The 14,125-nt window shown below is 38.1% G+C and overlaps 1 protein-coding gene across 1 annotated transcript in view; it reads right to left on the bottom strand.

Moving 5' to 3' along the window:
* The window catches only part of DNAH11 (dynein axonemal heavy chain 11), a 363,375-nt gene that overhangs the window by 172,958 nt on the left and 176,292 nt on the right, over positions 1 to 14,125 (bottom strand). The window contains exons 44-45 of the mRNA XM_057504579.1: positions 13,715 to 13,846; positions 924 to 1,097 (exon numbers count right to left, since the gene is read on the bottom strand). Coding sequence (XP_057360562.1) covers positions 924 to 1,097; positions 13,715 to 13,846 — 306 coding nt within the window. The remainder of the gene's footprint in view (positions 1 to 923; positions 1,098 to 13,714; positions 13,847 to 14,125) is intronic.

Here is a 14,125-nt window from a genome sequence, read left to right as displayed (position 1 = left end):
CACACACACAGGGAAAATGTCATATGAAGACTGAAGCTGAACTACTGCTAAGGCAGGAACAAGAGAATCGCCAGCCACCCCCCAGAAGGCAGGAGAGGCGCACGGAGCCGACTCGCCCTCAGTCCTCAGGAGGGGCCGATCCTGCTGACACCTTTTCAGCTTCTAGCCTCCAGAACGATGAGAAAATACATTTCTGTTGTTTAAGCCACCTAGACTGTGGGACTTTGTTACAGAACTCCAAGAAACTAATACATCGGATTTTCTCTAATTTGACAATAGCTGCCTTCTAAACAATGACATAGAAATTACTTATGTTGTATTCATACGGCACTCCTTGAAATAATAAGCTCCAAAATGAATCAGAACGACATGATTTTGAGAAAGAAATATGAAAAGGAAAGCAGACTGAGGTAGGATAAAATTATTAAAGAATGATTCAATAAAGAACAATAATACATGAAGAGAAAATTAAAAAGAGAGAAAGATTTATTTAGATTTGTCAGCTCCCATATGAATTTGAAATGCATGAGCTGAGGAAATTAAACATTCATTTTATGGCTTAGGATTTTAAAAGAAATAGGTTATATGTGAAAAGTGTTAAGACATAAGGGCAGATATAAGAACTATAGAAATATGCCCCCAACTTTTAATAAATTTCACAAAATTTCTAGGAAAATATAAAGAAACCTGTTACGATAGAATTAAATTGAAATATTTTTTAAAAGGAAGTTGCAGAAATCTAATGTCATCTCACTACTCAATCGTATAACTGAGATTCTTCTTCACCAGGAAATGTTATATGCTGACCATATCAACAATAATTTATCCATCAAGCAGGAAGAGAAAGACTGCTTGAAAACAATCAAAAAGAGGGTCAAACCAGCACAATGTGGCTTGAAATTTACTGTGCTCTAGACACCTACCTGCAGAGGTACATTGGGATCCAGAGTAAATTGGGGGATTTTATCAGCCCAAGGCAAGAATTTCTTAGTTTTGTGGTCCAAATAATAATCAAAGATTGTTCCCTGGGATGGAAACTTCACTGCTTTCATCTCTTTATGCCACCACCGACTGAATTCAGCTTGATGACCAGAAAGCTAAGGAAAACAAGAAAAATCCTTATTGCAGACTTAAAAGTAATTTTGAATACATACATACAAAGCTCTTTCAAATCCAGTTGAACTCATAGTGTTTGCAGTGTACAGAGTCATAATTACAAATGGAATTGAGTAACAACTCAAGAAAAATAACTAGAAGTTTTAATGAGTAATAATATCAGGAAGGCAGAAACCTTTAATTGCCATATATTCATCAGATATGTATTTTCTAGAAAAATTGTTAACTTAAAAACAAGCTAAGTTTGGCTGAACCTTAGATGCCCCCTGGGTTATATTCCCTATAACTTCCCTAATATGGGAAGGGAAATAGATAACCCAGGTCCTAGAAGTGCACTGAGCCCCTAACAAAAGGAACCACAAAAAGACAACACCAAGGCATACAATAATTAAAATGACAAAGATAAAGGATAAAGAGAGGGTACTGAAATAAGCTAGAGAAAGGCAAAAAATTACTTATAAGGGAAACCCCATCATGCTATTAGCAGACTTCTCAGCAAAAACTTTGCAAGCCAGAAAAAAGTGGCATGAAATATTTAATGTATTGAAACAAAAGGACCTTCAACCAAGAATTCTCTTTCCAGAAAGGTTATCATTCAGGAGTGAAAGAGAGGTTAAAAGTTTCCCAGATAGGCAGAAAAAGAGGGGTATTAAGATTAGCATCCATAGCGGGGTGGGAGAAAGGGGAGGGCTGTACAACACAGAGAAGACAAGTAGTGATTCTACAACAGTTTGCTACGCTGATGGACAGTGACTGTAAAGGAGTATATAGGGGGGACCTGGTATAGGGGAGAGCCTAGTAAACAAAGTATTTGTCATGTAAGTGTAGATTAATGATAAAAAAAAAAAAAAAGCAGTTCCTGTGTGGTGACCTCCAATGAGTTCTACACAAGGGTATAAAGGGCATATAAAAGTGTAGGCAAAGGGTCTGTTTGTGTTTATACAGAGGATCAAAGCCTAATTTGGCTACCCCAAAAATGAACTAAGATACGATATGAAAAAGAACTTCCAACATCAGCACTCTCGGGAAGACTCATGACAGAAGATGATCAGAAAAAAAAAAAAAACCCCAACAAAGATCCACGCACTGCCACAGGTGTAGATGCACTCATCCCACCAGTTCCTGGACTTGCCATGGGAATGATGAAGGAGATATCTAAGCTGGCCTGTGCATATAGTAAAACAACAAATTGGACTGGATCTATACTGTTGGAACTCAACCAAGAATTAGGAGAAGTGCAAATTGTAGCACTCCAAAATCTTACAACCACAGACTATTTATTGTTAAAAGAACATATGGGATGTGAACAGTCCCCAGGAATGGGTTGTTCTAATTTATCTGAATTCTCTCAGACTGTTCAAGTTCAGTTGGACAATATCCACCATATCATAGATAAGTTTTCACAAATGCCTAAGGTGCCTAACTGGTTTTCTTGGTTTCACTGGAGATGGCTGGTAATTACAGGTATGCTTTGGTTATGTAACTATATTCCTATTATGTTAACGTGTGTGCACAATTTAATTAGTAGTTTAAAACCTATCCATGCTGAAGTTACTCTACAAGAAGATACGTCAAAGAAATAATCAATCTTCCCATGTTTTCTTCCGCCTGCTACTTCTATAGCTTTTCTTCTTCTTACCTAATCACAACCTTTAAATAGAACTCGTGCCACATGTCGAATTTACCGAGTATCATAATTCTTCCAAGTGGTAAAGACACCTCAAGACAAATGCTGGGCATAGAAGCCACAGGGCATAAATATGCAAAGAAGTAAAAAGCTAACCTTTTCAAACAATAAGGCTTCTCTCTCACTTACCAACTTCACATTTCTCTGTATGACCCCGGAAGATGACTGGTTAGCCAGAGACGGGTAAGATTCCTCAAGGGAGGAACAACCTAAGACAGGCACAGTCGCAGGGGGCCATCTGGTGAGAAAATGGGGAGCAGCAGAGGTGAGGCTTAGAACCTCCCCCCTCATGTTCTGAGAGAAATCTTCTGCATACATGGATGTTTATTGCCCTCGTCTAGCTCGGATTAACACAGTCTACAGGCACACACCTGATCATCTACATTTGCTCTCTTACAACACTAAACTCTGTTTTCTACCTTTATCTCGTATTTACCTACCACTTCAGCACTTTATTAAAAATAATAATAATAGAGAAATGTGGTATCCACATGTAAATCAAGTTTAAAAATCAAATGTATATTCATATTTGAACTGTTTATAGTTCATAATGCATGAGCAAAACCGAAAGCTTATGTGATGACTGCCCTTGTACTGTTCATCATGTAACTTATTCACTATGTAAGAATTTGTACTCCATGTAAGAATTTGTTCGTTATGCATCAGAAGATTGGAGACTGACGAAAATTAGGCTTGGGGTGGATTAATGATTGTGCATTGAGTATTGACCCCCCTATACAGAAATTTATTGTTGTTAACAACTATTTGATCAATAAATATGAGAGATGCCCTCACAAAAAAAAAAAAATATATATATATATATATATATATATAAACACACTTCCAATTGTAAAATAAATAAGTAACCGGGATGTAATGTATAGCATAAGGAATATAGTCAAAATATTGTAACAACTTGGTATGGTGATAGCTGGTACCTAGAATTATCATGTATATAAATGTTGAATCACTGTGTTGTACACCTGAAACTAATGTAATGTAATACTGTGTGTCAACTACCCTTCAATAAAAAAAAATAAAAAAAAATAAAGTTTCCCAGATAAATTAAAGATAAAGGAATTCACCATCACTAAACTGCCTTACAGGGTATGTTAAAGGGGCTTCTGTAGATGGAAATGTTCTTAAACCTAAATATTTTTCACCAGTGAAAATAAACCCACAGTAAAGGAAGTAGTCCAATTACTTACAAAGTACATTTGAAGTTAAAACAAAACAAAAGCAGTTAAACCAACTATACACAAAATCAGTCAAAAGATACACACACAAAAAATGCAGATTGTGACACCTAATACATAAAGTGTGAAGGAGTAAGAAGAAGAAAAAAGAAGTACTTTCAGATTGTGTTTGAAATAGAGTGACCATGAACCTAACATAGATTGTTATATAGTTAGGAAACTATCCATGAACCTTATGGTAACCACAATCAAAAGCCTATAATAGATATACAGAAAAAATTAAAATGAAATCCAATCACAACCCTAAAAAAACTCATCAAATAACAAGAGAAGAGTATGAGAGGAAGAAAGGGACAGAGAGGAACTACAAAAACAACAAGAAAACAATTAATAGAATAGACAGTAAATACACACCTATCAATAACTACCCTAAATGTAAATGGACCAAATGCACCAACCAAAGACTTAATGAGGCAGAATAGATACAGAAACAAGACCCATCTATATGCTGCCTACAAGAAGCTCATCTCAGACCTAAAGTCATACACAGACTGAAAGTGAAGGGATAGAAAAAGATATTTCATGCAAATAATGAAGAAAAAGCAGGAGAAGCCGTATTTGCACCAGACAAACCAGATTTCAAAACAAAGAAATAAGAGACAAAGAAGGTCATTACATAATGATAAAGGGATCAGTCCAACAAGAGGGTATAACCATCACAAATATCAATGTACCCAACATAGGAGCACCTAAATATGTAAAATAATACTAAGAACTCAAAGGAAAAATAGACTGTAACTCATTCATATTAGGAGACCCTGACATACTGTTTACATCAATGGACAGATCAGCCAGACAGAAAATAAGTAAGGAACAAAGGCACTGAACAACATACTAGATGAGATGGACTTAACAGATATCTATGGAACATTCCACCCAGAAGTGGCAGGATACACATTTTTCTCAAGTGCACATGGAATGTTCTCCAGAATATTAGACTAAGAATAAATGGACAAATTCCTAGAAAAGTACAACCTTCCCAGACTGACCCAGAAAGAAGCAGAAAATCTGAAAAGACCAGTTATCAGTAACAAAATTGAACTGGTAATCAAAAAACTCCCAATGATCAGAAGTCCAGGACCACATGGCTTCATAGCTGAATTCCACCAAACTTTTAAAGAACTAATACCCATCATTCTTAAAGTATCCCAGAAATTAGAAGAGGAGGGAATGCTTTCAAACTCATTCTATGAGGCCAGCATCTCTCTACCAAACCAGACAAAGATGCTACAAAAAAAGAAAACTACAGGCCAATATCCCTGATGAAAATAGATGCAAAAGTCCTCAATAAAATATGAGCAAATCAAATTCAAAAACATATAAAAAGGATCATCCATCATGACCAAATGAGATTTATTCCAGGGATGCAAGGATGGTACAATAATCATAAATCAACATGATAAATCACATTAACAAAAAAAAATAGATAAAACCATATGACCATCTCACTAAATGCTGAAAAAGCATTTGACAAAATTCAATATCTATTCATGATAAAAACTCTCAACAAAATGGGTTAGAGGGAATGTACCTCAACATAATAAAGGCCATATATGACCACAACTAACATCATACTCAATGGTGAAAAGCTAAAAGCTTTTCCTTTAAGATCAGGAGCAAGACAAGGATGTCCACTCTCACCACTTTTATTTAACATATTATTGGAGGACCTAGCCACAGAAATCAGACAAGATAAAGAGATAGAAGGCATCCAAATTGGTAAAGAAGAAGGTAAACTGTCACAATTTGCAGATGACATGATACTATACAGAGAAAATCCTGAAGACTCCACCAAAAAACTATTAGAACTAACAACTGGATTCAGCAAAGTTGCAGGATACAAAATTAATACACAGAAATATATTACATTCCTATATACTAACAACAAAATAGCATAAAGAGAAATTCCAATTCCAATTGCATCAGAAAGAATAAGATACTTAGGAATAAACCTAACCAAGGAGATTAAAGACCAGTACCCTGAAAACTAAAGACAGTGATGACAGAAATGAAAAAAGACACAAATCTTATCCATGCTCATGGATGAGAATTAATATTGTCAAAATGGCCATCCTGCCCAAAGCAACTTACAGATTCAATGTAATCCCTATCAAAGTACCAATGGCATTTTTCAGTGAACTAGAGCACATAATCCTAAAATTCTCATGAAACCACAAAAGACCCCAAATAGCCAAAGCAATCCTAAGAAAGATAAACAAAGCTAGGGTGTTATAATCCCTGATTTCAAGATATACTATAAAACTCTAGTAATCAAAACACTATGGTACCAGCACTAGAACAGACCCATAGATAAATGGAACAGAATAGAGAGCCCAGATAAAAACCCACACATATATAGTCAATTAATATACAGATAAAGGAGCCATGAATATACAGTGGAGAAAAGAGAGCCTCTTCAACAACTGGTGTTGGCAAAACTGGACAGCTACATGCAAGAGGATGAAACTGGATAACTGTCTAACTCAATACACAAAAGTAAACTCAACATGAATGAAAGGCCTAAATGTAGGACATGAAACCCTAAAACTCTCAGGAAAAAACATAGGCAAAAGTCTAATAAGCATGAGCAATTGTTTCTAGGACACATCTCCTCAGGCAAGGGAAACAAAAATAAAAAATGAACAAGTGAAACTGCATCAAACTAAAAAGCTTCTGAACAGCAAAGGACACCATCAGCAGAACAAAAAGGTATCCTACAGTATGGGAGAATATATTTGTAAGTGATTTATCTGATAAGGGGTTAACATCCAAAATATATGAAGAACTCATAGATGTCAATACCAAAAAAATCCCCAAATAACCTCAATAAAAAATGGGCGGAGGACCTAAACAGACATTTTTCCAAAGAAGAAACACAGATTGCCAACAGGCACATGAAAAGATGCTCCACATCACTAATCATCAGGGAAATGAAAATCAAAACCACAATGGGAGATCATCTCACACGATTTGGAATGGCCACTATGCAAAAAACAAGTGTTGGTGAAGACGTGGAGAAAGGGAATCCTCCTACACTGTTGGTAGGACTGTTAATTGGCACAGCCATGTGGAAAGCAGTATGGAGGTTCCTCAAAAAACTAAAAATTACTCCTTAAAGTTTTCCAAAAAATAGAAGAGGAGGGAATACTCCCAAACTCATTCTATGAAGCCAACATCACCCTAATACCAAAACCAGGCAAAGACCCCACCAAAAAAGAAAACTACAGACCAATATCCCTGATGAACATAGATGCAAAAGTACTCAACAAAATATTAGCCAACTGAATTCAAAAATACATCAAGAGGATCATACACCATGACCAAGTGGGATTCATCCCAGGGATGCAAGGATGGTACAACATTTGAAAATCCATCAACATCATCCACCACATAAACAAAAAGAAGGACAAAAACCACATGATCATCTCCATAGATGCTGAAAAAGCATTCGACAAAATTCAACATCCATTCATGATAAAAACTCTCAGCAAAATGGGTATAGAGGGCAAGTACCTCAACATAATAAAGGCCATCTATGATAAACCCACAGCCAACATCATACTGAACAGCGAGAAGCTGAAAGCTTTTTCTCTGCGATCGGGAACAAGACAGGGATGCCCACTGTCCCCACTGTTATTCAACATAGTACTGGAGGTCACTAACCAATGGAAACTCATCCCATGCTCCTGGCTAGGAAGAATTAATATCATCAAAACGGCCATCCTGCCCAAAGCAATATACAGATTCAATGCAATCCCTATCAAATTACCAACAGCATTCTTCAATGAACTGGGACAAATAGTTCAAAAATTCATATGGAACCGTCAAAGACCCCGAATAGCCAACACATTCCTGAGAAGGAAGAATAAAGTGGGGGGGATCTCACTCCCCAACTTCAAGCTCTACTACAAAGCCACAGTAATCAAGACAATTTGATAGTGGCACAAGAACAGAGCCACAGACCAGTGGAACAGAATAGAGACTCCAGACATTAACCCAAACATATATGGCCAATTAATATTTGATAAAGGAGCCATGGACATGCAATGGGGAAATGACAGTCTCTTCAATAGATGGTGCTGGATAAAACTGGACAGCTACATGTAAGAGAATGAAACTGGATCACTGTCTAACCCCATACACAAAAGTAAACTCCAAATCGATCAAAGACCTGAATGTAAGTCATGAAACCATAAAACTCTTAGAGAAAAACATAGGCAAAAATCTCATGGACATAAACATGAGTGACTTCTTCATGAACATATCTCCCTGGGCAAGGGAAACAAAGGCAAAAATGAACAAGTGGGACTATATCAAGCTAAAAAGCTTCTGTACATCAAAGGACACCATCAATAGAACAAAAAAGGTATCCTACAGTATGGGAGAACATATTCAGAAATGACAGATCTGATAAAGGATTGACATCCAAAATATATAAAGAGCTCACATGCCTCAACAAACAAAAAGCAAATAATCCAATTAAAAAATGGGCAGAGGAACTGAATAGACAGTTCTCTAAAGAAGAATTCCAGATGGCCAACAGGCACATGAAAAGATGCTCCACATCACTAATCATCAGAGAAAGGCAAATTAAAACCACAATGAGATATCACCTCACACCAGTAAGGATCGCCATCATAGAAAAGACAAACAACAACAAATGTTGGCGAGGTTGTGGAGAAAGGGGAACCCTCCTACACTGCTGGTGGGAATGTAAACTAGTTCAACTGTTGTGGAAAGCAGTATGGAGGTTCCTCAGAATGCTCAAAATAGAAATACCATTTGATCCAGGAATTCCACTTCTAGGAATTTACCCCAAGAATGCAGCACTCCAGTTTGAAAAAGACAGATGCACCCCTATGTTTATTGCTGCACTGTTTAAAATAGCCAAGATATGGAAGCAACCTAAATGTCCATCAGTAGATGAATGGATAAGAAGATGTGGTACATATACACAATGGAATATTACGAAGCCATAAGAAAAAAACAGATCCTACCATTCGCAACAACAGGGATGGAGCTAGAGGGTATTATGCTCAGTGAAATAAGCCAAGCGGAGAAGGACAAGTACCAAATGATTTCACTCATATGTGGAGTATAAGAACAAAGGAAAACTGAAGGAACAAAACAGCAGCAGAATCACAGAACCCAAGAATGGACTAATAGTTACCAAAGGGAAAGGGACTGGGGAGGATGGGTGGGAAGGGAGGGATAAGGGCGGGGAAAAAGAAAGGGGGCATTACGATTAACATGTATAGTGTGGGGGAGGGCACGGGGAGGTCTGTGCAACACAGAGAAGACAAGTAGTGATTTTACAGCATCTTACTATGCAGATGGACAGTGACTGTGAAGGGGTATGTGGGGGGGACTTGGTGAAGGGGGGAACCTAGTAAACATAATGTTCTTTCTGTAATTGTAGATTAATGATACAAAAAAGAAAAAATAGACCCGTGGGAGCTTTTTAGATAGCTTTTAGCTGACTTTCTCTCCTCACAGTGATTAGGTTGGTCAAGGCTAATTAGAAAAGAAAACAAAGTCACTTTTGGTTATTGAGAATAGTAAGCATATTCTCCTCAGTTCCCTCAAAACATGAAATCATTCAAACATTCAACAAGGTTTTATTGAGCTCCGACTAAGGCCTAGGGCATACAAAGATAAGATATGACAAGGTAGTTCTTGCCCTCAAAAAAGACACAGTCTTGGTAAAAGAGGCAAGGAAGTCACTATTAGAGTACAGAGTCCATTCCTGGGTTAGAAGAGCCTTCTGGTGGAGGGGATTCTTGAACTGAATGCTCAGGGACAGGGAGAGAAAAAAAAAAAAACTAAAAATTGAAATGTCATATGACAAAATAATTCCACTTCTAGGAATTTACCCAAAGAAGACAATATCCCTGATTCAAAAAGATATATTCATCCCTATGTTTATTGCTGCATTATTTATAATAGCCAAGAAATGGAAGCAACCAAAATGCTCATCAATAGATGAACTGATAAAAAGGATAGGGCACATATACACAATGGAATATTATTCTGCCATACAAAAGAAAAAATTCTGCCATTTGCTACAACGTGGTTGTACCTAGAGGGTATTATGTTCAGTGAAATAAGCCAGTCAGAGAAAGACAAGTACCATATGATTTCATTTATTTGTGATTCATAGGCATTGAGAAAGGATGGGTGTTTACCATGGGGGAGGGAGTGCAGTGGGTCAGTGGGGAGGGAGGGAGAGGGGCATAAAAGGGCACAAAAATTCTCAACTATAATGTAAGTTGGTCATGGAGATAGTAGTACAGCATGGAGAATATAGCCTATGATTCTGTAACATCTTCCTAGGCTGACAAATAGTAACTGCACTGATGGGGGTGAGATTTAATGATATGGGTAACAGCTGAACCACTGCGTTATATGTTTGAAACAAATATAAAATTGTATATCAACTATTCTTCAGTTAAAAAAAATTGCTTCATCTAACCAGTATATCAGCAAAATGATTTTGGGGACAAGTCTTTGATTCATTAATTCACTCAATTAACTTGCATTTTTCTGTGGAGTTGAAGAGACAAACAGGGTTTCCAACCTTACCGAGTTTCTGGGGAAGATAAGGTGGTGGGCTGGGCTGGGGGTTTGAGGAACCACTGGAAGCAGAGGTTAAGCCAATCAATGCAGAAATAAATAGGCACTTGAAAGTAGTTTGCTATAAGTGAGGATAACAGGGATGAATCTATATTCATTGGGTATTCAGGGAAGCCGTCTTAGAGAATAGGCACAGATTAAGGAGAAGACCATTCCCAGAAGCAAGACAAGTCAAGGATGTAGTGGCATTAAGGAACTTACATTCAAGAAACTGGCCAGTGCAGCTGGCGGAATGGGAGGGGAGATGGTGGCAAAGGGAGACATAGGGGGATTAAAACTTAAAATTTTATCTTAAAAGCAATAGGAATCCATTAAAGTGTTTTATATTCTAGAGTATATCATGTAATTCAATTTGAGCAGATAATGGATTATGGGACAGGTATGGGAGCAGAAAGACCAATAAGAAGGTTACTAAGGAAGCCAAGTGAGTAAAGATAATGGTGGGTTATAGGCGCTCAGCAACAGCAGAGCTGAGACCTACTTTGGAAGTTGTTTGTAATGGCTTTGGTAAAGAACACAGGTCCTGAGTTACTCTGTTGTGATTTGAACCTGGCTCAGACATGACTTAGCTATATGTCCTCAAGCAGGGTACTCATCTCCTAAGTTTCAGTTCTTTTTTTTGTAAAAGAAGTAGGAAGATAGCTGTACCTATACATATAGGTTTTATTATTTTTTTTAATATTTAAGGAGATAGCCTGTAGAAGTCCTAAACATTTTCCCTGACATTCAGTAAGGACTCAAATTTGCTTAATAAATGGCTATCTTAAGACTATTTATTGTGTCTGCTTCATAAATGTTTCCAACTTTCTAGCCTCTCTTTTGAATGCTTCATAGAAGGGCCCTCTTGAAAATCTAAAAATGATGATGATGTTGACTATTAATTAGGGAGAAGGTGCCCACTGTGATGCTCAGCTTCTGGCTTGAATAACTGCCTGCAGTGCTGCCCTGCTTGGAACTGGGAAAGATGAAGAGAGGACAGCTGAAGAAAGGAGCAGCATTATGATCAGGGGTAGAAAGATCTCAGCTGTCAACATCCTCCTCATGCAATGTTACCTGGTTTTACAGTCCTGGAAAAGGGAAAACCTCGTGAAGAACACTGAAAAAGCAAGGTGGGCCTGGGGAGAGGGAGACGTTGTGCATGTGGCCTCCATGAAGGAGAAATCCACACGTGTTACACATCATGACTCTGATAAAAACCATGTGAGTCACTGTTCCTTGACTCTCACTGTTATTCTTTAGAAAGCACTTGGAGTTTACAGAGGAAATGTGGCTTCTGAGAAGGGTCAAAATATCTAGGAGGCCAAGTGAATGCCAAATTTATTTGTAGATATGACTTGTGGTAACTTAGCGACGAGTAATGGAACTGGCCCCAGGTCACACCAACCATGGATTTTAGGGCCCAAGTAAACCAATGGAAATATGAGTCACTCTTGGCCTGTCATGCCTGCCAACTTCAATTCCCTGTTTACATGGGGAAACATTCAGGGAAGCCTAGGAGATATGTGAAACCTATTTTTGATGCAAAGATTCCGAAATACCTTAGAAGCATATGCCCAGCAGAGGTCCTGAGGTACCCTGGAAGTTATGGCCTTTGGGATGTATGTAGGAGGGAATTCTGATGTGTAGATGTCCTATCAATGTAACCATAGTCCAGTTACTTGAACTCTCTGCCTTTATCTGCACAATGAGGATACTATGCACAATTATTGTAAAGATTACATGAGGAAAGCTATAGAGATGCACGGTGGAGATTAGATGTGCAAATTTCTAAAGTTGGAAAACTCCCACTTTGCACTTTCGCAAGTCTAAGTAGTTTGGTTGTGTGTGTGTGTGTGTGTGTGTGCATGCATAGCACTTGTGAAGTTCTTGTCTGAAGAGTTTGCCCAAAAGAAATCAGAAGCCACAAACAAGCCATACCAGGAATGCTGCACAGGTATAATTGCCTCAATTAAGGCTGAAGGAAAGGGCAACAGAAAGGAATTAGCCTGGGGTTGGCTATGGTCCATTTACAAATGATTACCCTGGGAATCATGTGTGAGACTGACAAGAGGTAAGAGACTAGTTAGAAAGAGAGAAACCAATTTAAAGGTTATTATGTACTACAGATTGGATTATGTCCACTACCACACACACAGACACACACACACACAACTCATACAATGAAGCCCCGGCATGATGGTATTGGAAATGGGGCCTTTAGGAGATGATTAGGTTTAGATGAGAACATGAGGGTTGGGTCCTCATGACAGGATCAGTGCCCATATAAGAAGAGCTTTTTTATCCTTCTCTCTGTCATGTGAGGACACAGCTAAAAAAGTGGCTATCTGCAAGCTAGAATAGGGTTCTTGCTGGAACCCAACCATGCTGGCTCCCTGACCTTGGACTTCCAGCTTCCAGAACTGAGAGGAAGTCAATGTCTGTTTAAGCACCCGGAGAAAGGTATTTTTTTATGGCTGTCTGAGCTAAAACATACAAATGATCTAAAGATGACTCACTTCTGAATTAAGGCTATAGGGATGGAGAAGGGGGGACAGACTTGATGCGTATTTTTAACTGAAAGGATCTGATGACCATCGGATGTAGAAATAAGGAAGAATGATGCCTCCCAGATCTTTGATCAGAGCAACTGGGAGGAGTGTAAATATTGCTGGGAAATAGAAAGAATAAAGAGAAAGAGCAAATTTGGGGGTGGGGCAGGGCAGATGGAGGGCTCTGTCTCAGGCACAGTGCCTGGGCCTTGCCTGGGAACAGCACTCTGCTGGCACTGCTCAGAGGCAGGAGGAAGAATACAACCTTGAGCCTTAGAAGAGAGACCCAGTGGGAGGCTATGGATTCGGCACTGCCAGCCAAGGTTAGGACCACAGGCCTCAGTGAGCTCACCTAAACAATGCACAGGCTTAAGAGAGAATAGGGCAAATAGGACAGATTTATGATAATATTAAAAAAAACCTAAGGATCACATAATATTCCACCCCGCCCCCTGCTAAATAAAACTGGTACTATGTCCTATTTCTAAAAATACCTGATCTTGTTGCAGAGTGCCTCCAAATGCCCAGATACAAGCAAAGACAAAATAGACTTCATAAACTTCTTTCGGGCTGTCAGAAGGCACATTTTCAGGAGTCAGCAAACATTCCAGAAGAGCACAAATAGTCTAAAGAAAAAGAAATAGCCACTCACTTAGGACATCAATTTTTTAATAGGAGAATAAATTCACAGGACTTATTAATAAATACATTTTATCCTTAAGAGATTATATAATTTTTCTGACTCTTATCTGCTACATTGGGGCAGACAAAAATTGCTGCCTTGGTTTTATGTCAGTGGTGGAAAACCTTTGCCACTTGAAACCAAACTGATCTTCTAGGTAATAACAAACTATTTTTTAAAACCACTAGCTTAAATTATCCAATTAATAATCACTGCAATACAG

Source organism: Manis pentadactyla, chromosome 7 (genome assembly GCF_030020395.1).
Source record: "Manis pentadactyla isolate mManPen7 chromosome 7, mManPen7.hap1, whole genome shotgun sequence".
NCBI classification, from domain to species: Eukaryota; Metazoa; Chordata; class Mammalia; order Pholidota; family Manidae; genus Manis; species Manis pentadactyla.
This window is presented reverse-complemented; position numbering and strand designations above follow the sequence as displayed.